Raw genomic sequence first — 26,531 nt, 5'->3', positions numbered from 1 at the left:
GGCGGTGCCCCATCCCATTGGTAAATGAAGTCATTAGAATCAGTCTCCAGCTGTGGGAAAAGAAAGTTCTCCAGCATATTGAGATATGTGCTGCCTATAACAGAATTCTTGGCAAAGAAAAATGGACCATACACGTTCTCCCGTGAAACTGCACAAAACACATTAAATTTTGGAGAGTCCCTCCCATGTTGCACAACGTCATGTAATTGTTCCGTACCCCAAGTTCTCACATTGATAGCTCACCTTTCAATTTAAATGGAATGTAGCCTCGTCACTAAACACTAAGCCTGTAAGAAAACTGTCATCCTCCATCTTGCCGAGAATGAAATTGCAGAACTCCACACATCGTTGTTTGTCATCTTCATGAAGAGCTTGCAGTAGCTGAATTTTGTATGGTGCCATGTCTAAACGTCAATGCAACACATGCCAGATGGACACTGGGGACATGCTGAGCTGTTGAGCTGCATGGCAAGTGGATTTCTGTGGACTCCTTGAGAAACTATGGCGGATGCATTCAACATCTGTCAGACACTTGGGAATGACCCCCATTGAACATATATTGGGCTTAGTTGATCAACACCCGCAACCCATATCACAAAGATTTTCCTGCTATATTAAAGACACCAACCACTTCCTAGATTGTCTGAAATTGTGCCCGGCTCACTCCCAACACACACCTTGCTTGTCACTACTTATGCCACTTCCCTCTATAATCAACATCCCCATTGTACATGGCCTGTCTGTTGCTGAACATTTCCTCCGTCAGCACCCATCTGATTCCAAACCTATGACATCCTTCTTGCTCACCTTAATCAACTTTATACTTACCAACAACAACTTTACCTTCGAGGTGGCAGACATACAAACAGATCAGGGGCACAGTCATGGGAACCGGGATGGCTCCTTCCTGCATCACCCCTTCCATGGATCACTTGAAGGTGGCATTCCAGGGATCCATAAGCCTTCAGCCCCTGGTTTGCTTTAGATACACTGAGGATATTTTTGCTGTATGGACTCAGGGTGAGGCTGACCTGTTAAAATTCCTGCAGTCTCTCAATTAAATTTCATATGGTCCTCTTCCTACTCCCACGCTACTTTCCTTGACGCTGATCTCATCCCTGCCGAAGGTCAGTTACACAGTTTTGTTCACATTAAATCTGCTAACAAACAACAGTACTTACCTTTTGACAGCTGCCATCATTTCCATGTCAAACGTTCCCTCCCATACAGTCTTGGCATTCAAGGCAAACGTATTTGGCAGATTCTGACACTATACGGCTATACACCACCCTTCTCTGGATGTAATTACTCTATCAGAATAGTGCAAAAGCAGATTTCTGGAGCTATCACATCCAATCCTGGTATTGCTGATCCCTCCAAAAGACAACTGAGGAGCACACCAGTTGTCACTAAGTATTATCCTGGTCTTGAATGTATTAATCAGCTACTTCGTCAAGGTTATAACTTCGTAACGTCATGGCCTGAAATGAGGTCCATTCAGTCCGACATTTTGCCCACCATTGCCCTCTTGATCGCCGTAATATTCTTGTCGAACCCTATGCTCCTACAGCACCCATCTCCCTACTCTATGGCTCCTATCCCTGTGACTGTCCCCACTGTCCTGTGACTGTCCCCACTGTATGACTTGCTCTATGGACCCTCCTACCACCAACTATACCCAGCGGTGTAACTGGCAAAACATGTACTATCAAAGGAAGAGCCACTTAGAAATGACACAGACCATATACCTACTGTTATGTAAAGACTGTTCAGCCTTTTACATCGGCATGACTACCACCAAGTTATCAGTAGGGATGAATGGGAATAAGCAGAGGGTGTATAGTGGCAACACACAATATCCCATTGCAGTGCATGCTCAACAGTTTAACAGGTGTGACTTAGGTACCTGTTTAACCATAGGTGAAATATGAATTCTTCCCCCAGACACCAGTTTCTGAGAACTGTGCATGGGTAAGAACTGGTGTTGCAACATTTCCTTGGTTCTTGCCACCCACCTGGCCTTAATATATATTAGTTTCTTTGGTATCAGGATTTCTTTACAATAACTATTCCTTTATTGACTCCCTTTCACTTTTCTACGTTTCATTTTCTGACCTGTCTAGTTTTCGATGTCTCTGTCCCACCTCTAACATGTACAACTTAGTTTTTGCTCTTCTTAACTCATGCATGATGTCTTGGCAGTACTCTCTGTTTTGTGTATTACCTTATCTTCCACCTTTAAGCTTTCACATTTTCAAATCTCGTCCGGTGCAGTCCCCAACAATCATTCTTTCCCTCTCGTCCCATCTGGTAAATCTCCCATGACACAGGGTTCTGGGTGACTTTTCCAAACTCTACCCCTTTTCGTAAACCTCAACCAATCATTTTACTTCACCCCTCTTCCTTCCCCTTCAACCCTTCTGCCGGAAGAAGTAGCCACTGGCTCCAAAAGCTTGCAAACTTAAATGCCTTTTATATGTGTGTTCTCCTGCCATGGCTTGATGAGTAGATTTTTTATCTATCCAAACACATAACATTTTTAAAACTTGATTATTTTTTTGGAATAGAACAGATGACAGGTGCAGACATTATTCGAGACAGATGCTTCGCTTTTGAGACTGTTGTTATATTTGTGGTAGCATTATGACAACTAGTCCAAAGTTAGGGCATGCCATGAAATAAAAGCCCTGTGTTCTCAATTTGTTAACTATATTGCATACATAAAACATGATTTTTTCCAACAACAAATGACACATTTACAAGCGAATAAATGCTTAAATTAGGCTCTCTCTTTCATAAAAAATAAAATAACAAACACTGCTATACTCTTCACAAGTTTCATGTCACAATAAAACATGGATCAATATTTCCTATAACTACAAGTCACAATACATGGTGACAAGGCAACGGACTGGTGTTACTGTTACGCTTAAAAAGTAGATTATACAAAATTTTGTGCCTACACACAAATCTTGTTGAAATTATTAACAATGCCGTTAGTTGTCTTACAAAATCTTATACATTTTGTGTATACAAACATTCAGGTCTTTTAGTTACTCAACCAGTTAAACACTTTCTTTAAAGTTAAGATATTCTCACAGGAAACATGTAAGAGTGCATCGTATCACTCACATGTGTGCTAATCAGCATCTCATATTTTCAAATACTGATTAACTTCTAAATTTCTCAAGCAATTCCTCAAGCTGCTTCATGAACTTTTCTTCTTCTTCTTTTGATGTCTTTGTCCAGGCCAAGGGCAAATGAGTTGGTACAGGTGTTCGATCTGAAATCATTGAAGTGCCTTTTCATATACAGAAAAAAACGTGCATGCACACACATGCGCACAGGTAGTGTGGGGAGGGGTGGAAGGAGAGGTGGAGGGGCAGGGGAGAGGGAGGGAGGCACGGGGGGGGGGGGGGGGGAGGGAGAGAGAGAGAGAGAGAGAGAGAGAGAGAGAGAGAGAGAGAGAGAGAGAGATGGACTGCATTTTTGCATTTGAATTACTCTATCTGGCAAGGAATTAGCTGTTAGTGAACATCTTACTTGGCTTACATACGAGGGGGTCTGAAAAGTTCTCGGAATCACCACAAGAGGTCAGCACTAGCACGAGTTGTTCACATGATATTCATTGGACTGTTGCCTGTAGACACATGCTAAGTCAGTGCTCTTGGAAGAGAGTTGTGGCAGTGACATGGCTCTGTTGTTCTTGCGTAGTGATTTGTGAAGATTAAAGATTTTGGGGGGGGGGGGGGGGGGAAATAATCGAGATTTCGAGATTCGGGCAGTGATTAAGTACTTCATAAAGAAAGATATGAAAGCAAAGAACATTCATGCCGATTTCCAGAATACATCGGGGGACTCTGCTCCTTCACATTCAAATGTTGCCAACTGGACAAACGAATTTAAATTTGGTCAGGAGAGCTTACATGATCCGCGCAGGGGTCGGCCAAGATGTGTCATTACTCCAGAAATCATTGCAAAAGTGCACGAAATGGTCATGGAGGATTGCCAATTGAAAGTGCAAGAAATTGCTTGTGCTTACCAGGTGTCATCTGAAAGGGTGTATCACATTTTAACTGAAGAATTGGAAATGAAAAAAACTATCTGCAAGACGGGTGCTAAGACAAGACAATTCGTGCCCGCACACATGTGCCGTCACCATGACAAAATTACACGAACTGTTACCACATCCGCCTTATTCACTGATATGGCTCCATCAGACTTCCATCTCTTCCCAAAACTGAAAATTTTTCTCAGTGGACGAAGATTCACTTCAAAAAAGAACTGATAGCCGGAGTTGACAACTATTTTGCAGGCCTGGAGGAAACTCATTTTCGAGATGGGCTCAAAGCACTGGAATGGCATTGAACCAAATGCATTAATCTACAAGGAGACTACATTGGAAAATAAAAAAGTTTTAGTGATGTAAGTACTTTTTTTCTATTCCATTCTGAGATCTTCTCAAACCACCCTCGTAGTAACCACTACTTTCAAAAACTTATTACTGTGACAGTTACATTATATTCTATAATATGCATCACATTTACAAAAATATGTACTAAAATAAAAATTGTGTACATCACGGCTATTGATGTAAGCTTTTAATTTATTTTGAATTCCTGCCTAATGACTTCTTCAAGACTCATTTTAGACAGAGAACACCACTTTGAATTCCAGAGGACACACCTAAGTCTATGTGAAATTCACTTTTTGTCTCATCTTTTGACTGTGCATAAAACTTAATCCCAAGTAGACTTATTATAGCCATAAATGTCTCATGTAAGGGCAAATCTATCAACAATTCAGAATTAGAACCATGGATCTTGCTGTTGGTGGGGAGGCTTGCCTGCCTCAGCGACACACACAGCCGTATTGTAGGTGCAACCACAACGGAGGAGTATCTGTTGAGAGACCAGACAAACGTGGTTCCTGAAGAGGGGCAGCAGCCTTTTCAGTAGTTCCAGGGGCAACAGTCTGGATGATTGACTGATCTGGCCTTGTAACACCAAAACGGCCTTGCTGTGCTGGTACTGCGAACGGCTGAAAGCAAGGGGAAACTACAGCTGTAATTATTCCCCAGGGCATGCAGCTTTACTTTACTGTATGGTTAAATGTACATCATCAAATAGGGGTAATGCAGTAGGAGGTTTAATAGCGAATAAAAAAATAGGAGTGCAGGTAAGCTACTACAAACAGCATAGTGAACGCATTATTGTGGCCAAGATAGACAAGAAGCCCACGCCTACTACAGTAGTACAAGTTCATATGCCAACTAGCTCTGCAGATGACGAAGAAATTGATGAAATATATGATGAGATAAAATAAATTATTCAGGTAGTGAAGGGAGACGAAAATTTAAGTCATGGTTGACTGGAATTCGAGAGAAGGAAAAGGGGAGAAGGAAACATAGCAGGTGAATATGGATTGGGGTTAGGAAATGAAAGAGGAAGCCGCCTGGTAGAATTTTGCACAGAGCATAACTTTATCATAGCTAACACTTGGTTCAAGAATCATGAAAGAAGGTTGTATACATGGAAGAACCCTGGAGATACTAGAAGGTATCAGATAGATTATATAATGGTAAGACGGAGATTTAGGAACCAGGTTTTAAATTGTAAGACATTTCCAGGGGCAGATGTGGACTCTGACCACAATCTATTGGTTATAAACTGTAGATTAAAACTGGAGAAACTGCAAAAAGGAGGGAATTTAAGGAGATGAGACCTGAATAAACTGACTAAACCAGAGGTTGTACAGAGTTTCAGGAAGAGCATTAGGGAACAATTGACAGGAATGGGGGACAGAAACACAGTAGAAGAACAATGGTTAGCTTTGAGGGATGAAGTACTGAAGGCAGCAGAGGATCAAGTAAGTAAAAAGACGAGGGCTAGTAGAAATCCTTGGGTAACAGACGAAACATTAAATTTAATTGATGAAAGGAGAAAATATAAAAATGCAGTAAATGAAACAAGCAAAAAGGAATACAAACGTCTAAAAAATGAGATTGACAAGAAGAGAAAAATGGCTAAGCAGGGATGGCTAGAGGACAAATTTAAGGATGTAGAGGCTTATCTCACTAGGGGTAAGATAGATACTGCCTACAGGAAAATTAAAGAGACCTTTGGAAAAGAGAGAACCACTTGTATGAATATCAAGAGCTCAGATGGAAACCCAGTTTTAAGCAAAGAAGGGAAAGCAGAAAGGTGGAAGGAGTATATAGAGGGTCTATATAAGGGCGATGCACTTATCTACATCTACATTGATACTCCGCAAGCCACCCAACGGTGTGTGGCGGAGGGCACTTTACGTGCCACTGTCATTACCTCCCTTTCCTGTTCCAGTCGCGTATGGTTCGCGGGAAGAACGACTGCCGGAAAGCCTCCGTGCGCGCTCTAATCTCTCTAATTTTACATTCGTGATCTCCTCGGGAAGTATAAGTAGGGGGAAGCAATATATTCGATACCTCATCCAGAAACGCACCCTCTCGAAACCTGGCGAGCAAGCTACACCGCGATGCAGAGCGCCTCTCTTGCAGAGTCTGCCACTTGAGTTTGCTAAACATCTCCGTAACGCTATCACGATTACCAAATAACCCAGTGACGAAACGCGCCGCTCTTCTTTGGATCTTCTCTATCTCCTCCGTCAACCCGACCTGGTACGGATCCCACACTGATGAGCAATACTCAAGTATAGGTCGAACGAGTGTTTTGTAAGCCACCTCCTTTGTTGATGGACTACATTTTCTAAGCACTCTCCCAATGAATCTCAACCTGGTACCCGCCTTACCAACAATTAATTTTATATGATCATTCCACTTCAAATCGTTCCGTACGCATACTCCCAGATATTTTACAGAAGTAACTGCTACCAGTGTTTGTTCCGCTATCATATAATCATACAATAAAGGATCCTTCAATATTATGGAAATGGAACAGGAGGTAGATGAAGATGAAATGGGAGATATGATACTGCTTGAAGAGTTTGACATAGCACTGAAAGACCCAAGTCGAAACAAGGCCCCAGGAGGAGACAACATTCCATTAGAACTGCTGACAGCCTTGGGAGAGCCAGTCCTGACAAAACTCTACCATCTGGTGAGCAAGATGTATGAGACAGGCGAAACACCCTCAGACTTCAAGAAGAATATAATAATTCCAATCCCAAAGAAAGCAGGTGTTGACAGATGTGAAAATTACCGAACTATCAGTTTAATAAGTCACAGCTGCACAATACTAACGCGAATTCTTTACAGACGAATAGAAAAACTGGTAGAAGCCAACCTCGGGGAAGATCAGTTCGGATCCCATAGAAATATTGGAATACGTGTGGCAATGCTGACCCTACGACTTATCTTGGAAGAAAGATTAAGTATAGGCAAACCTACGTTTCTAGCATTTGTAGACTTAAAGAAAGCCTTTGACAATGTAGAATGGAATACTCTCTTTCAAATTCTAAAGGTGGCAGGGGTAAAATACAGGGAGCGAAAGGCTATTTACAATTTGTACAGAGACCAGATGGCAGTTGTAAGAGTCGAAGGACATGAAAGGGAAGCAGTGGTTGGGAAGGGAGTGAGACAGGGTTGTAGGCTCTCCCCGATGTTATTCAATCTGTATAAGAAACAAAAGAAAAGTTTGGAGTAGGTATTAAAATCCATGGAGAAGAAATAAAAACTTTGAGGTTCGCCGATGACATTGTAATTCTGTCAGAGACAGCAAAGGACTTGGAAGAGCAGCTGAAAGGAATGGACAGTGTCTTGAAAGGAGGATATAGGATGAACATCAACAAAAGCAAAACGAGGATAATGGAATGTAGTCGAATTAAGTCAGGTGATGCTGAGGGAATTTGATTAGGAAATGAGACACTTAAAGTAGTAAAGGAGTTTTGCTATTTGGGGAGCAAAATAACTGATGATGGTCGAAGTAGAGAGGATGTAAAATGTAGACTGGCAATGGCAAGGAAAGCATTTCTGAAGAAAAGAAATTTGTTAACATCGAGTATTGATTTAAGTGTCAGGAAGTCGTTTCTGAAAGTATTTGTATGGGGTGTAGCCATGTATGGAAGTGAAACATGGACGATAAATAGTTTAGACAAGAAGAGAATAGACGCTTTTGAAATGTGGTGCTACAGAAGAATGCTGAATATTAAATGGGTAGATCACATAACTAATGAGGAGGTATTGAATAGAATTGGGGAGAAGAGGAGCTTGTGGCACAACTTGGCTAGAAGAAGGGATCGGTTGGTAGGACATGTTCTGAGGCATCCAAGGGATCACCAATTTAGTATTGGAGGGCAGCGTGGAGGGTAAAAATCATAGAGGGAGACCAAGAGATGAATACACTAAGCAGATTCAGAAGGATGTAGGTTGCAGTAGGTACTGGGAGATGAAGAAGCTTGTACAGGATAGAGCAGTATGGAGAGCTGCATCAAACCATTCTCAGGACTGAACACAACAACAACATTTTGTTTCTAATCTCTAACAAACCAACAACATAATTATTTATTTTTGCAATCCTTGCTCGAAGTTGAGAAAACAGCTATTATTCTGGGATAGCCAATCTGAGAGTCTGCCGCATCTTAAAACTGGTTGCTAAACTGGCACTGGGAACACAATACCTGCCTACTGTTGGCAGTGCTCTACCAATTGTATGATTTGAGCAACTCTCTTTCAAAGCTTTGCCAAAGGTTTATTTCCCCCTCGACACCTCTTTAACAAGCAATCAGTAGACATAACACAGGAATTGTGAAACTGCACTTTTAAAAACAGATTAAAAGTAATTTATTATTAAACACTTCTCCATGTTCCAAGATTTTCTGGAACATGGAGTTTTAAATGTCTTTCATAATCATCTGTACTATAATGCATGTAAATTGTCCACAATTTTATTAATATGCCTGATGTTTCCTTCACATACAGCCATATCTATATGGAAATCAATGGCTTTCCTGTCCATATGATAAAACACACATTTTTAAATGTACCTACATGAAAGAAGCAATACAGAATCACCAAGTAATAGTAATAATAAATGATTCATCCATTTTCAAAATTCTGTATTTCTCAAAGTATTATATGTTCAAATATGGTTCGTCCGTTAATAGAAGTGTAAACTCACCGAGTTTGCATTGTGCCCACCAGTTTGGAGTTCCAGGTGAGTCGCCTCGACAAAATGATGGGAAAGACGGATAAGAACCACCATGTACATGGTGCACTGTGCACTGTTATCAACAATTTAAGGACACTCGTTTTTCTAAACAGGAAAGTGTCGGTTGACCAAGTGTGCAAGATGCAACAGTGGATGGAGTGAGGGAAAGGTTCATATGAAGTCCAAATATCAACTGACCATGCAAGGCATGAACATGAAATGCCACAGCAAAATGTGTGGAGGATTTACTGACATTGGTTAAATTTCTAATTGCGCCATCTGCAGCTTGTGCAACAATTAAAACTCTATCATTGGATTGGGCATAGTGGTGAAGATAATGTGGCTCTGTTCCCTTGGTCCTGAAGGGATGATTTATGTTACCTTCTATACTTCTAAGGGACATACACTACTAAGCAGTGCGCTAATTATACTATTCCTAAAAGCTAACAACTACAACAAAATTCAATGAGTTAGTACTTTTAAACCAAGGAGGGCCCTTGCTCAGGATGGAGTCCCTGGACAAGGTGGACCACGAATCGCTAACAGCCTTTGTTCGGTGTCATCTGGGGGTGCGTGCAAACCCGATCAAGAAGCAAGCTTGGTGCCAACGGGAGTGGCAAAATGGCCAGGATGGAATAGCAATAAACCCACCTGGTACTCCTCGTGCGCACTGCTCTAGTTACGCTACACTTCATGCAGTATTCCATGTGCTGATACCAGAAAGATGAACCAGGCATCAGGCTTTGTAGGCCTGCAATCAATATAAGCACCTCGAGGGGATGCAGCTTGCGAAGGTGGTCAGAAAAATGTAGTGGCACCCCACATGTTGAATGAACAACAACACAACACTGACACTGAATGCGGGGTAAGAATTCTGCTGTTCACACATACTTCGGTGAAATGCGACAGATGATGATGTGAACCACGTGGCACTGCGGAGCGAGTTGCCAAGAGCACGACCGGGAGGTGTTGCCTCATCACAGAAGAACAAGAGACCGCTTGAGCAATCTTTCAGAGTGCGTGGTGTCCGGAAAGAGTGGCTATCTAAACTCTTCCTCCACCAGAAGTGACCAGCAAGGGTGCTGAAGGGCTTGTTTCCTGTCTGCACACCTCGTCGTCTGCTGCTACAGATGGAGGTAATGGAAAGAGTCACCATACAACTCCCCCCCTCTCGATAGGAAAATATCGTGCCGACAGCACAGAGGGGTGTCTGAAACTGAGGATGCTTGCTGGGGAGCATGCACAAATTGCTGCTGCTGTGATTGTGCTGTGGTTTCCTGTGAGAGGAGGGGCATGGCTTGTGTGCGGCATTGGGAGTATGTGAAGTAGCGTCACTGCTCCAATGGTCCAGGTGGTGGCAGTGGCACTCTGTTGGGGGTAGCAGGTGCCTGTGGGGGGTGGGGCACTGTCTGCGTATGCTGGTGGCTGCAAAAAGGGTAGTGCAGTGGCTACATCAGGGTCCCAGGCACTGGGTCGGAGTGTCAGTCATGTAGTTGGTTGGCAGTGGACCAGAGGCGGCATTGGCTAGTGGTGTGTCGGGCATGGGAACAACGGAGGGAATGGTGTTGGCGCGTGCGCAGGCGGGCGTGTGTGTGTGTGTGTGTGTGTGTGTGTGTGTGTGTGTGTGTGTGTGTGTTTGGATCTGTTGGGCAGCCAACAGCGAGTCATTAGCACCCTTACACTTATAAAAACAAACAAATATGGAGATGAACTAAAAGTGTTTTACACGCATGCATTCGAATGACCACACAGTCACTCTGTATCATGTGCACTCTCACATGCACTAAAACCAATTAGGAGGGAAGAGAGTCTGACCTTAAGGACATGATCTGATACACCAACAGTTTCCCCGTGCTTAAAGCCATCTGTGGAAACAGCTAAATGGTTGGGGTACTCACATAAAATATCAGAGAATATCACATTAAAAACAGAAGCAGGAGTGCTATCTCTCCTGTACTGCACCAAATCTAAAATCACTCTGGGCCTCTCCAGTAATCAGGGCAGAAGGCGCTCAAAACACTGGATTTGCAGTCGTACTGGCCCCACACTGAGTGACTCCAGCAAAAACTGCAGGTGGATCCCAAATGACATCGTGGCTTGTGGACGGTTGGAAAAAAGGTGTTCCAGTGGTGAGTAACTGTATGGTGTGCGGGCGAAGTTGGAGCTGCAAGGAACTTACACGCATGATGCACCATGAGGAGCTAGCGTCAGATGGTAACTGGCATTTCCCCCCACCTCAGCACAGATGCTAGATAAGGAACTGGTCCGATAAGCACCCGTGGCCAGCCGGATTCTCTCACGATGGACAGTGTCAATGATACATAAGTAAGAGGCCCTCGCTGGCCCATAAACCATGCAACAATAGTCCAGTTGCGAACACACAATACCCGATAAAACTCAAGGAGACGCGCCCTGTCTGCTCCCCAAGACCTGTCGCTAAGACACTTTATGATGTTCACTGCATTCAGGGTTCTGGATTTCAGATCTCGTAGGTGTGGTAACCATGACAATCTGGAGTAAAACATGAGGCCCATAAACTGCACTGTATCTCTAAAATGTAGGATGGTGTCCCCCATATTCAAGGCAGGCAAATTAAAAAGACAAGAACAATTAAAATGAACACACACACAAACTTATCTGCAGAAAACTGAAAATCTGTCTTTGCAGCCCACTCCTGTAACTGTCGCACTGTAAGTTGCAACTGACGGCTCACAGTTGCAACACTAGAGGAGGAACAGAAAACAGCAAAATTGTCTACAAATAAGAAGCACTGTACAGGGAGGAACACCATTCTACTGCTCAAATCGATCAGACAGCGTGTTACCAACTTGGGTCCTAAAAAACTGCTGAGACAGGAAAGACCGTATGAAGATGTGAAGGTGGCCACGAAAGCCCCATTGATGCAGTTGTGTGAGAATACAGTGTCTACAAGTAGTGTCATATGAAGAATATGCTGATACAGTGATGTTTACGAAGGAAAGCCTGATGAATAGCTGCCTCTAGGAGGGTCAGATTGTCAACAGTGGACTGAAATCTGGAATCCGCACCGAGAGCAGCTAAGGAGTTGCCTGGTCTCTAACAACCAGACCAGACGATGGTTCACCATTCGCTCCAGGGTCTTTCCTACACAGCTCGTTAAGGCAATACTCCGATAACTACCGGTACATACGTAGTCCTTTCCCAGTTTGACAACAGGGATCAGAATTGCCTCCCTCCAGGAGATGGGGAAGCTATCTGTCTACCATATTAGATAAAAACATTTGAGGAGAATATCCTTTGATGCCGCTGGCAAATGTCGAAGCAGACAAACTGCATTTGGTCATGACAGGTGTAGTGTCAACGAATCTCAGTCAGTGCCGATTTGAGCTCCCACATGGAGAAAGGGGAGTTGTAGGTCTCAGACCTGTTGGACCGTAAGTCCAACTTTTCCCTCTTTACAGTCATTTGATAGTGACGAAACGCCGGATCCTGGCTTGCAATGGCAGTAGTTTGTGCAAAATGTTGGGCCAGTGTCTTGCAATGTCTCTGGGTGGTGTTTGGAGGCACCCGTTTCAGCAATGCTGCTATCGATAAATGGCTGCGTTTACCACAAATCCTCCAGATGGCTTCCCATACTTTTATAGAAGAAGTGGAATGATTGATGGAGTCCAGGAACACTTGCAATGACCTTTTCTTACTCTCCCTAATGATGCATCGAGCCTCGGCCCTCACGACTCTAAAGGCCCTAAGGTTGTCCACTGTCGGTCAGCATTTAAAATGCCGAAGAGCAGCACGCCTTTCCCAGATTGCAGAATGGCACTAATCTGTCCACCATGGTACTGGTCACCTCCTAAGATGATCTGAGGACTGTGGGATGAAGAAGTCAGCGGCACAATGGATCACTCGTGTGATGTAGTCTATCCATCCTTGGACACTGTCGCAGTGTTCAAACACAGCCAGCTGGCTGAAACACGTCCAGTTAGCCCTGTTGACCATCCATTTTGGGGGCTTAACTTCAGGTGGTGAGCCATTTAGTAGATGACGGCAGATTGGGTAGTGGTCACTGGAATGAAGGTAGTCAGTGACCTCCTACTGAACAGAGTCTGTGAGGGCGGAAGAACAGAGAGGTCAACAGCTGAGAATAACCTAGTAACAGTAGAGAAATGCTTGTGAGTACCTGTGTTGAGGATGCACGGCTCATGAGGCCCTCTAAAACCTGACCCCAGAGCAAGTATTGGATGAGCCCCACAGGACATGATGGGCACTGAAGTCTCCCAGGAGGAGGAATGGTCGCAGGAGTTGTGTGATAAGACTCGTGAGAGCCTCATAGTCTAGTGCATCTTTCAGAGATAAATATAGTGAGCAAACAGTGATCCTTCAACACATGTTCATTTGAACTGCAACTGCCTGCAGGTCAGTAGCCAAGGGGAGAACAGAGGAGTGGTGCGTGTCAGTGATTAACACTGCGACACCTCCCTTGGCCCTTTTCCCTGATAGGACATCCTTGTGGTACAGCGTGTATCCCTATAGCACAGGGACATCTGTATCTTTAAAATGTATTTCTTGTAAACAGAAGCACAAGGAACATGCCTATGCTAGGAGTTTCAGTCCCTCCACATGAGTGCTGAACCCAATCATGTTCCACTGTAGTATGGAAGCCATGTCACCAATGCGGTTTTAATTTACCCCTACCTTTGTACCAGGGACGTGAAGAACTTTAAGAGTGAGGGGGAGTGGAGGGGCTGCCTGGACCCGAGGCATCAAACTCCATGATATCCTCCTTATCAGTCAGACGGGAAAGAATGACGTTTAACAGTGCTTGGGACAGCTTTTGGCCCAAACGTTGTGAGCCTTACCCCGCACACTGTCCTTTCAAGGATGAGGGGTAAAGGGAGCGTTGAGAGGCACTCTGCCTGTCTTGTACCTTCTGGATGCTCGCTGCGGAACTGTTGTTTGTCTTTCCTGGTGCAGTTGCCTGGCTTGCTTTGTCCTTACTCTTTTTCCCTTGACATGTAAACGTGCAAGTAGAGGTGCTTGTGATGGATACAGGCACACTACGTGTCGTCTGTGTCGAAGCATCTGCCTTGGGAATAGGTTTCTGAATCACGGTAGAATATGAGGTGGCAAAGACGGGGTTTCGTTGCCTTATGTTCTTTTTTGGATTCAGCATAGCGATCTGCTTGGTCACTTATCTCCTGTATTTTGCGTTCTTTAACAAAAACCGGGCAATCTCGGCTCCAGACTGGGTAGTTCACAGAGCAGTTGATGCAGATCGCCGAAGAGGGGCAGCCAGTGCCAGTGTCATGACAGGCTTTTCTGCAGTTCCCACAGATCGCTTCACCTCCACAACTCATAGTTGTATGGCCAAATGTGGCATTTAAAGCACTGCATAGGGTTTGGAATGTAAGGCCGAACATTAAGTCAAAGGAACCCTGCCATAATATGTTCAGGCAGTGTCGGAGAATTTAATGTGATAATGAAAGTGGCAGTCTTTTCAGATGCTCCATTATTCCTCCGCGTTCGTTGCTCCACATCAACTATTGCCTGGGATGCCCATTTTTGTTTCAGTTCTGTTATGTCCATATCCACGATACCTCAGCATGTGACAACGCATTTACTGGAGTTGAGAAATGTGTGCATCTCAACAATGATATCATAGTCACCCAGTTTCTGCTTTGATCAGTTAGTTTCGACCAACAAGGAGCCATTACGTAACAATTTTATAGATTTTAATATTCCGGCCCTCCAAATCTTTATAGATACAAAAGGGGGACACTTTTTCAAATGTCCCCTCCTTCCTCTTTATCACCAGAAACACATTTTTATTCATGACTCCATGAACCCTGTTACTGCAGTCCAAAGTATTATTGTTATCAGGAAGACTACGCTCTCTCATTCTTTTGGATGAATGGGTGTGAATACTCCCAGGTGGTACGCCCTTCCCGCTAGGAGGAGAAGATGATGATTTCGAGGGTTCCATCTCGGTCCCACATGCAGCTAAGGAAATAAGGGTCCACTCAGACAGAGCCCTGCATGCCTGAGTAAGCCTTATACAATTGAAGTGCAGCAGGTTCCCCTGAGATTGCCCGTTAATGACTGTTCCACCTCAACAGCCAAGCATCCCATAAGTGCACAGCACACCTTGAGATTGAGGTTTATTTCTTTTTTTTCTTTTTTTAAAAAAAATAGAGTTTTATCCCGTCCCCGCAATCCGGGCGATCAAGCCAAGATCCCTTTCCCTGAGATACACAATGCTCCACCACCATGCCATGCGGTGATCACTTAAGCATGCCCAGAACTTACGGTGACGGGGGACTGGTGGCACTTACCAGTCCCCAGCTCAGGATGATGTTTGGCCAGCGCCTTATCGGGTGTAGTGTCGGTGTTGCAACTGGAGGTGGTGGTTGTAGGCAGGGGCAACTCCACCTCGATGGTGCTGCTCCTGTTGGCTGGAGGGGGCTCTACAACACTGGCAGCTTGAACCTGTGTATGGAGACTGTTGTTGTGAACCCATTTAGACTAACAGAGAATGTCTTATCCTCACATTACAACACTAAGTGCAGGCCCAAATACTGAAGGTGGAGTGGCAGCTGGTATATATCCACCCAAAGCATGACATGTGAGCAAGCTGTGAGGCGATGGTGAATGTAGGTATGGGGCTCACTATTACATTGCAGAGGTGTTGGTTGCAGTTGGGCCATAAGCCCTGGAGCTGCTGCACAAAGCTTTGGGTGGTGTTAAGGAGGAAGCGGGGTTGCTTCCAAAAATACCGCCAGGAATGATGAGTGTCCGTCCCTATATCCGCTTGGCAGCAAAAGTTCTCAGGTCAATACTGTGTTCGATCCGCAGGCCTAGAAGTACCTGTAGTAGGGCAGAAGATCATTCAGAAGAATAACATGTTATGGCGGCTTTAAGTGTATGGTGGAACTGCTCCATCATTCTGTTAGCTGCAAGTTGGTATCTGGTGCCATAGTGGATATTGGGGCCACAGATGGAGAAAAGTAATGGGCCAACTATGTCGAGGAGAACATCCACGAACCAGTGCTTTGTGCTTTTTTTTGTGTGTGTGTGTGTGTGTGTGTGTGTGTGTGTGTGTGTGTGTAGGGAGGGGGGGGGGGGGGGGGCACAGCAGGGGAGTGAATATGCTATCCGATCTCGGTGCCCTGGCACAGAATGTAGTGTAACAATATGAGTCAAGATAAATGTAACGGAACTTGAATAGCGTATTTGCCTCTATTGGTTACGCTAGAGAGATCGATCTTTCGGTCCTGTCTGTATATTTATATATAATATTGCATGAATAAAGGCTGGGCGAGTGTAAAGCTATCGTTAAAAACTCACGCCACGCGATTTGTTACGATTTGGTTGGTCATAATAATAATAATAACATCATGCTTTTGAATACAATTGAAATATACCTGTTTAGTGTTATTGGAAATGATATGTAGTAAATTAATGAGTAAGGTAGCAGGTCCTATAAGAAGAGGTAAAATTGGGCACACTGAGGTGTTTTGCTTTATATCGACGAAGCCGATCATACAGCATCATTTTTTCGTTTACTCTTAGAAATAAACAAGTAAAGAAGTGCCAATTGTGCATTGTGAGAAAATATAGGGGGCGAGTTTTAAATAACTACGGTATACGATCAGAGTAAAAAAAAAGGACATTTAGTTGCATGAAATCTAGGATAACGAAGTGTGGTCATTAAATTGAGTACACCTACAGGGCGGTCAATTCCGGGATAAATCTATACGCATCTCACAAGGGACGCGGTATTAAGACCGTGGTTTTTTTTTTTTTTCCTCTCTCTCTCTCTCTCTTTTTTATAGTTATATCGCGGAGAGTTGGCTCCAATTTATGAAAAGGAGAAAAACGTTAACTTTTACGCGGACCCTTAATAATAGTGGACCAGAGAGAAAAGTGTGTAATTGTCTTACGCCTAACAAACATTCATGGAGGGCGGTGGCTAAACCAGAAGAGTCAATTACAAAATACTGTATCATTATCATTGACTGGTGGTGTCGAGCAACCAAAACTCTTCATCAAAGGGTTTCGATGGAACTTGGGAGTTAGGGTTCAGGCACTCGCATATACTCCACATCAGAGTGTGAATGAGTGATGAAAGCGAAATAGAACTGTGAACAAAGTTACGTTAAATAAAACAGAAGAAACAAGACAGTTTGGTTGTATCTGTTATTATTCCATAAACTGTAACATTTCTTATCGTTGTACGAAGCCTTTATAGACAATCTTTATGATAATTTGCTTCGAAGGGATCTCGTTACGAGTTAAGTTTTGGGGACCTGGTCAAGAGGGGGTAATTCGTAGATACTAACTACTGCAGCTATTCTGGAATCAGGTGTGTTGTCAATGACTTAAGGTTACCATATCTCATGCTCTAAGATCGACGCGCCTTTCCAATTGGTATAACGGTGCCTCATGGCAACAACGACAACGCCGACGATGAAGGAAGATACGGTAGAGTAGGACCTGGCCCAGTTCCTGCAGTCACATTGGATGCCTGGCCAGACGCAGTGTTGTTTCATGAGGTTGGTGGAAGTGCGGTTGCCTGGATGTGCAAGGCCATGGACAAGGTCAAATGCCAGTTTGCAGACGGGAGGTGAGAGGACAGGGCAGGGCTATCATTGGAACTGTCATGTTGTGAAGGATCCATGAGGACGTCACACCCCATCTTATGGTTGGCACCAGGTATGGATCTTAGCTAGAGGTTGAAGGCAGAGTCCACATTCCGCAACGTGTGAGGTAGATCTGGTCCCCCTCTTGAGCATGGCAACGGAATTTTAGTCTAAGGGTTGGGTGATGGCCCAGGAGGCAATCTGCAACAATCAGTGCTAGCAACATGCTGGACATTGATAGTGAATTGTGTGATGTAGTCCTGTAGCCTAAACTGTCAATGTAATATCTGGTCTATGTCTTTCCTGCAAAAACCAGATGCTAAGTTTGTTTTGTTTGCAGGTGATACAAACATTGCAATAAGTAGCAAGTCAAGTGCAGATTTTGAAATAGCTGCTAATCAAATTTTCACTGAGATAAATAAGTGGTTTAAAGCTAATTTGCTGCCATTAAACTTTGAGATGACCCAATATATGCAGTTCAGAACCTGCAAGAGATTTCCTTCCAGCATGTGTATAACATATGAAGACTTGCAGATCAAAGAGGTTGGCAGTGTTAAATTTCTGGGATTACAACTCGATAACACATTCAGTTGGGAAGGACATACCACAGAATTGCTTATGCGCCTAAACAAGTCAGTATTTGCAGTGAGAATGATGTCAGATGTAGGAGATATAAATATAAAAAAACTGGCATACCTGGCTTACTTTCATTCTGTTATGCCATATGGGATCATATTCTGGGGCAACTCATCAAACTGAGCAAAAGTTTTTAGGGTACAAAATCATGTGATAAGAATCATTAGTAGTGTAAATTCATGATCATCAAGTAGAAACCTGTTCAAGGAACTTTGTATTCTAACCACAGCTTCTCAGTATATTTATTCCTTAATGAAATTTGTTGCAAGTAATACATCTCTATTTCCAACCAATAGCTCAATACATAGTATCAATAATAGGAATAAAAACAATCCACATAAAGACTGAAAATCTATTACCTTGGTCCAAAAAGGGGTCCAATATTCAGGAACACACATTCTCAATAAACTGCCAGCAACCATTAAAAACTTGGTTTTAGATAAAGCACGGTTTAAACAGAGTTTGAAAGACTTTTTGATAGACAACTCCTTCTCCTCTATAGATGATATCTTCACAGAGACTGTTAAGCCAGCTTAAGTAAAAATGTCTGATTTCAGTTTTTACAGCACTTTGTCACAGCAGTCAAGATTACTGTATTTACTCGAATCTAAGCCGCACTTTTTTTCCGGTTTTTGTAATCCAAAAAACCGCCTGCGGCTTAGAATCGAGTGCAAAGTAAGCGGAAGTTCTGAAAAATGTTGGTAGGTGCCGCCACAACTAACTTCTGTCGTCGAATATATGTAGCGCTACGCAGGCATGCTTCGCAGGCACGAAGACAAATACTAGCACCAAAACCTCTGCGTCAGTAAATAAATAAAAAAAAAAGGTGGAAGACGAGCTTTTTTTTCTCCGCCCCGAGTTTCGACCACTGCATTTTCATACATTCTCCACGAAGTAAATACAAATTCCGTATTGTTCCTCTTCGAACGTAGCAGCATTTCAATGTACTACGAAAATCCGACTGGCAAGACTGTTTGGGATATTTGTCAATATGGCCAGCTCTGCTTTCTGAATTTTTTCCTAACTGTGAGAAGAAATGGTTGCTAATAAGAACTTTTATGAATTGTGAATCACATGCAGTATTCTCTTCACCATAAGAATAATACGAATATAAACATTTTGCCATGTATTCTTTCATGTTTGCTGCTATCTCATTTAAATCCTGTCCGCCTAATAAACTACGAAACTAGAGTGAGACAACAGCAGACGCGGAAGAATATACATACCATGTCATGTTTATATTCGTATTATTCTTATGCCTAATAGTGATACAGTCAGAAATGAAGCACGGCAATTGATTAGATTTTTAAATCTAAGATGACTAATTTCTGTGCATAATGTAATGTACTAAAGAGGCGTCTGCAAAGATTTTCAAACGGAAAATTTTTTCGCTAAATTCTCGTTCAGAACATCTTCTATCATACGCAGTCTATTATTTGGTTCTTGTTGATCATTATCCAAGAAAGCAGCAGTGTACGTAGCAACGAATAGCAGTCTCTTGCCATTGTTTCGCTAATGAGACGATTCCTCTCTTTGTTTTTTTTAATTGTAAGCAGCGGTAGCGTGCACAAAAGCAAGCCATGCCGCGAGCGGCGACAGGTCGTAAACCCTCATTTTCAGAATGCGACAAACAATGCGTGACACAGTACAGTAATGCATTTTCAGCTCTGAGTGACGGAAACACCTATAACAAAGAGAACTGCACTTGTCAGATCAAAGAAAAATAAGCAATCAATTCAAACCAGACAAAGCACGTGAAAAAGGAAGGGTACCCGTATAAATACGGACTGAGCGCCTGACGCATAACAGCGGCTACCTGGTAAAGCTTAACTTCTAAGCTTACGACTCGAACCAAACTACTACAGCTGTATCGTCATTCATTCAACCTAAATTGTGTCTCATATTACAATGGACCAACTTTGTTTCGATTTGGAAGTGCGGCCTAAAACTTTTCGAGTCTCAGATTTCAGGTGCGGCTTAGATTCGGGAAAATTTTTTTTCCTCGATTTCGAGTCTCATTTTTCAAGTGCGGCTTAGATTTGAGTGCGGCTTAAATTCGAGTAAATACGGTAGATATTTTGTATTTGATAAATTTATTAATAGTGCATAACAATGTTTCCTTCTGACAGCATGTTAATGGTGTAAATATTAGCTGTTCCAGTTTACTGCACTGTATTCACCTATTTCGACAATTTCCTGACAAATGATCAGGGTAGCAAATATTATATTCAAATATTTCATTTTTTCTTAACATACTTTATGACATGTTCCACACCCATGAGAATCATCTCATTTTTTTGGGTCTATGGAACAAAAACTGAATCTATCTATCTATCTATCTGTCTATCTAAGGGGGCAGTGGTCTCAGGAGATCGTAAAGACACATCCCTCGACTGAAGATTGGAAATAGCAGATGGCTGGACTGCGAGCAGCTTGCAGTTATATGCACCCCAGCTGTGTTGTGCTGCAGAGAGCTCAGCTGAAAAAAAGGCAAGCAGTTGCCAGATGTTGTCCACGTATTGTTGCAGGACAGCCCCAATAGCTGTCTGGCTCGGGTGCCACTTTTGTGAGGGGGGCATTAGGGTGGGGATGGGCCGCATTGGTGAGGTCCCATTTTGTTTTTTGAAAGCTCTCAATCATGGCCTGTGACCAAGGAACCAGCTTGTTGCCTTTGATTTTATCCCCATGCAGTGCTACAGTGAGGGGATCTTGGGTGGCAGCAGCATCCTTAACCCTTGGATGCATGATGGGGGCCTTTCGGGCTCGGGAGTGAATTAATCACCCATTTAATTATATTAAAATCTCATAATTGGACCTTATGTTACGTAATCCTTAAACATATGTTCATGATTAAGAAACACAATAAAGTTGTATTTAATGTTGCAAAGAAATCAGCGTCTTCTTAATGCTATGCGCATAATGCATGAAGGGGGCCTTTCAGGCCTTATGTAATCTAATGCTTTAGCGAGCACTTTTCTCCCAGTTTATGAATGTTTGTATCTGGCATATTTTTATACTGGCACTTGTTGCACAGGTCAGAATCCAGCAACAACAATAAATGACTTACTACTCATTGTAGAAGTTGACCTCAGATGTGAAAGAAGTCGCTCTCATAGTTTGTTTAAGTAATTGTGTTTGTTATTCACTCTGTTTCCCTTTCTTCTCTCTTTCTCTGACAAAGTAATTATTTAGACACTCTTTCTAACCAAGGAACATTTGTTTCTTACAGTATGGAATCATCCAGTACATCTCAAAAGAGAGAACATAATTCTGCTGTAAATGCAGAGGATACAAATGCTTCAATGATTATTTCTGAATGGTTGGATGAATGTGAATCCAGTATTGCTTCCAAAGATGAAACTGATCCTGCATATACACCTTCATGGAACAGTTCAGAATCTGAAGAAAGTAGTAACCAATATTCCAATGTAAATAGAGTAAGCTTACCAACGAAAGTCTGGTGTGATAAGAGACAGCTGCCAGCAAATTCAAATAATGTAGGAAGTACACAACGGCCTGTAAACTTTTTTATTGTGCGCGATGGGACTCAGTGGAGCAAAACACCACCTCCTAAGCAGAACGCTTATGCATAATATAATGAAAATTTCTCCAGGTCCTGTTAGGGGAAGTCACACACAAATATCAAAAGATAGCTGGAGTTACTTCACCACAAATAATATTGTGGATAAAATAGTTCATTGCACAAATCTGGAAGGATGACACACAGCAGCTTTAAAGGTCAAACATGGCATAATGTCGTAGACGAGGAAATGGATGCATTTTTTGGAATTCTCCTACTAGCTGGCAGTTACAGAAGCTGGTACGTTCCTATAAGCGACTCTTCTGGCAACCCTGTTTATATGGCAACTTCCTCTATAAACAGGTTTGAAGACTTAAGGAGAGCTGTAAGGTTCAATGATACACACACTCAACAAGCTTGGAGCCAAAATGATAATATGGCAGCTATTCACAATGTGTGTAACTATTCATAAGCAAGTACAGGCAAAGGTTTCATTCAGGAGAGAGCTGCACAACAGATGAACAGCTAGTGTCTTTCAGAGGGCATTTTAAATTTATTCAGCTTATTCCAAGCAAATCAGGAAAATATGGAATAAAGATATTCTGGCTCTGCAACTCTATGACATCACATGCTATAAATGGGCTAGTGTACTCAGGAATAACTCCAGATCGTCCTGGTGAAGATAATGTTGCAGCTCAACCAATAACACGATGGACAACCACTTTACCAGTGTTTCCCTGTTTCATGATTTATTGAAAGGTAAAATTACAGCAGTTGGCACTCTTCCCCACAACAAACCACAAATTCCATGTAAGACACGAGAGGTTTTATCTTCAACATTTGGATTCAGAGATGATTTGTTTATTGTGAGCTACATACCACAGAAGAATAAGAGCGTGGTGCTAGTAAGTTCCATGAATTACGACGCCACAGTAGATGAGACTCATAAAAAGAAGAGACCAGAAATGATTCTATTTTGGAATAAAACAAAATCAGGTGTAGATTCTCCTGATCAAAAGGAACATACATACACTTGCACAAGACAGACAAGGGGATGGCCGTTTGTATTATGGGCTAATGTAATGGATGTAGCAACTATAAATGCTTTCTATTTATTCACAAAACAACATCCTGAATATCACAATGGAAAATCACATAAAAGGAGTCTTTTCTTGAAAGACTTGGCCCTACAACTTATTCGTCCACATATGGAGTCCACAGCCAAAACTCAAAATTTGCAAAGAAATGTCATACAAGCACTGGCTAGATGTGGCATCAAAAAGTACCAGGAAACAAATCAACCACCAAAGAAAAAGGCCCAGAAGAAGATGCTTTTTCTGCCCATATGAACTGGAAAGGAAAACTGCTCAGTGTTGTTCAAAATGTTCTAACAATGTATGCAATGAACACAGTGTGCTTGTTTGTGAAGATTGTGTCCAGTAATGTGTAAAACTCAGTAACAGGCAGCCTTATCTTTATTTGTATAATGTGCTGCGTATCTCAATTTTGGTGCACCCATGTTATATGCAATTTAGTCATTTTCTTTTTTTCTGTTTTGCAATTGAATGCTTTATGCACACTGATTTGCATTGTACCTCTCCAATGTACAATTTATAGTTTATTTGAATATAAAGAAAAGTTATTGTTTACAATAATAATAAAATTAGTATTCATTAAATTAAAATTTATTCCATTGAAATTACTGTCCACACCTTTTCTTTAATATTTTTCTAGTTAAACTAGCTACAGAAATGTTTTATAACAGTAAGATTTCATAATAAATAATGTAACAAAGCTGAGAAATAATCATACTTATGGAAATCTCAATGGGGACTTCTGAGGCCCCCATCATGCGTTAATGTCAGTCTGAACACTCGTGCATCCAAGGGTTAAGATGGCGACAGATAAATTTGCCATGCCAATGAAATGCCAGAGGCCCTTGAAGGTGGTAGGTTGTGGAAAGTCCGCTACTGCCTGTACTGTCTGTGGATGGGGTGGGAGCCGACACCAGAGACTAAGTGTCCGAGAAATTCTACCTCCTAACCTTAAAAATGCATTTTGCCACGCCACGTTGAGGATTACTTCAACTTTCTGTAGGAGGGAAAAAATGTCACGAGTGTTGGTGATGCTCAGTAGGGTCTCTGGAGTAGATAAGTATACCACCTAGGCAGACGAAACACCCCGGTGCAGCCCAGAGGATGATGTCCAAAATCGCTGCCATGTTTATGCGGCACTGCGGGGCCGAAAGCCACGTATGCACTCTCAAACAGGCCAAAAGAAGTGATTATGGTTGTTTTCTCGATGTCCTCTGGGGTGATTGGGATGGGTGTGTAGTTTTTAGCGCAATCTATCTTACTGAAGATAGTAGCTCCTGAGATGGTGTCATTGCAGGTGCAGGGTTGGGTTTCGGTAATTACCCCAGGGGCGCCAGGAACCGCTGTCCTTGAGGGCAAGATGAAGAGCTGAAGCCTGGGGGCCTCTGTAAGAGACAAGTGCGCCGGTGAATTCATTTTGCACTTGTGGTTGAGGAGGGAGTGGGCATGGCAGAAAACCAGGGGGAGGGCGAGGGGGAGGGGGGCAGAGGTAGTGGCAATACAATGCACAGTGTTCTGCTGAACATTCCAGGGGATGCTATGTGGCTGGATGAGGAGGGGACCTTCTGCAAGGAGTTGAGCATTTGGGCCTGAAACTGCCAGGTGTTTCACAGTGAAGCTCGTGGCAAGATGAGAGCTGCAGCTGACAGTCTTACCAAAGGTGCCATCAACTAAACAGCACTTCACTACACTTCACTTCATCAACCAGTAGGCTGTAATGACTGAGTAACTCAGCGTCCACAATGGGGGTCGGTAATGTCCAGGACTGTGAAGGTCTACTGGCGTTTGCACTGGAAGCCTAGATCGAGCGAGTGATTATGCACACCATACGTATGATGGCCGAATTGTTAGCACTGATGAGGGGGAGGGAAGGGGAGGGATTTAGGAGAAGTTTGTGGGAGAATATGCATAAGTTGGAGCAGGTGTCAATGAGGTAGTGACAGGGGGACTAGCGTCATTCAAATCCCGTATGAACAGGCACTGTGAAATGGCACAGCAACCAGGGCGCGCCTACTGACGGTGGCTGTCGGGTTTGGGGATTAGGAGTATGGAGGTCTGCACTTAAGTCGCGTTCTCATCAAACCTCTGGTGGTATCAGCAAGCTGTGCCTAGTTCACAGGTTGTGATTGTCAGGGTGGTGGCTAGAGCTATGCCGGCGGAGGTAGCTGTTTTCACCTGGGGCACGTGTGAGAGTGCTCAGCACATGTTGACAGGTACATGATGTGTAGGTAGGTGACAGTGACAGTAGGTTCTGCCATCTTGGAGGTCAGACACGTCATAATCTAGCACAGGTCTGGAGCCTTCATGCTGGGCAGATGGTCATTAGTGGCAGTTGACATGACTGATATCATGCACATGGTGTTTGGGGTGGAGTGAGTGAATAGCTGACCAGTGCCATGAGGCTGTAGCCATTATTCCCCACGGTAGTTGCAACAAGACAAGGAGTTCAGGATTTCAAACAGTTTATTGTCCAACACTGTTGCATCGCCTAACAATAAATGGGCATACGAGGCCATGGCAGCCTGTATGGGGGCGGGTGGGTGCATGAGCAAGCAGTTTAGGAGCAGGTCTTCAGGGAGGATGAGGTTCAGCTAGTGTTCGAATGTGATCCAGCAACAGGGATGGGCACATGTCGTTGCACTGCTGAGATGATAACAAATTACGTGCCCGTTGCAGCTCCAAGGGCATGAAGGTTCTGCTACTAGGTAGTTCACACAGTAAAGGTGTGGGCCAGCAGTTGCAGAAAGTGTTGGGGGAGTGAGTACCAAGTCACCAGTATTGTGAAGCCTATTGTAGGGTTGGCTAAGGTGACTGACAGCATAGGGGAGTTATCTAGGAATTTTACAAAGGAGGATCTGGTAGCGATAGTGGGTGGAGCAGGGAACAGTCTTGATAGGGATGGGAAATATGATGTAGGTAGTGACCTGGTAAAGATAGCTATTCAAATTGGTGGCACTAATGTGCATTTCGTGCAACTGTTTCAGTGTCATAATCAGCCTCATCTTAATGCAGCTATCAGGGGTGTTAACATGGGGCTGGAGAGGGCACTGATGGCAGAGGGTCACATTTCAGTGGCACCAGTTGGGTCTATCAGTATATCAGGTTTCATTAGGCATGGCCTGCACCTCAATAGGTATGGGAAGGGGAGATTGGCAAAGCTTATAGGTGACAGTGTATTGGGTGGTGGTGGGATCACTCACGGAAAAATTCCTTTAGTAGTTGGTGTTAAGAGGTGCACCTTTTTTTTAGGATTAAGTCAGCTGATAGGTATACCTACTAAAAGGAAGTCCCTCTAACCGAGGGCTAACCTTCAGAGGATGTCATGTTTCCAAGAACAGAAGGAATTAGCATATTTCATAAAAATATAAGAGGTATTAGAGATAAAGTTAGTGAGCTGATTATAGATGTTGACTTTGAAATTATTGGTATGTTGGAGTACCACTTAATTTAACAATTCAGAGGCTTCTTTTACCAAGATACAGATTAGATGGCTGTTTTTCGAGGAGTTCCTCCTTGCAGGGTG

At 43.1% G+C, this 26,531-nt stretch overlaps 1 protein-coding gene across 5 annotated transcripts in view; it reads right to left on the bottom strand.

Annotated features, from left to right (window-relative positions):
• Positions 1–2,604: 2,604 nt before the first annotated feature.
• The window catches only part of LOC124775111 (dehydrogenase/reductase SDR family member 12-like), a 92,869-nt gene continuing 68,942 nt past the window's right edge, over positions 2,605–26,531 (bottom strand). For all 5 annotated transcript variants that reach the window (XM_047249942.1, XM_047249943.1, XM_047249945.1 and 2 more), the window contains one exon: positions 2,605–3,283. In XM_047249942.1, the coding sequence (XP_047105898.1) occupies positions 3,171–3,283 (113 nt within the window). In that variant the 3' untranslated portion in view covers positions 2,605–3,170. The remainder of the gene's footprint in view (positions 3,284–26,531) is intronic.

The sequence above is a fragment of the Schistocerca piceifrons genome, chromosome 2, assembly GCF_021461385.2.
Source record: "Schistocerca piceifrons isolate TAMUIC-IGC-003096 chromosome 2, iqSchPice1.1, whole genome shotgun sequence".
Taxonomy (NCBI): domain Eukaryota; kingdom Metazoa; phylum Arthropoda; class Insecta; order Orthoptera; family Acrididae; genus Schistocerca; species Schistocerca piceifrons.
This window is presented reverse-complemented; position numbering and strand designations above follow the sequence as displayed.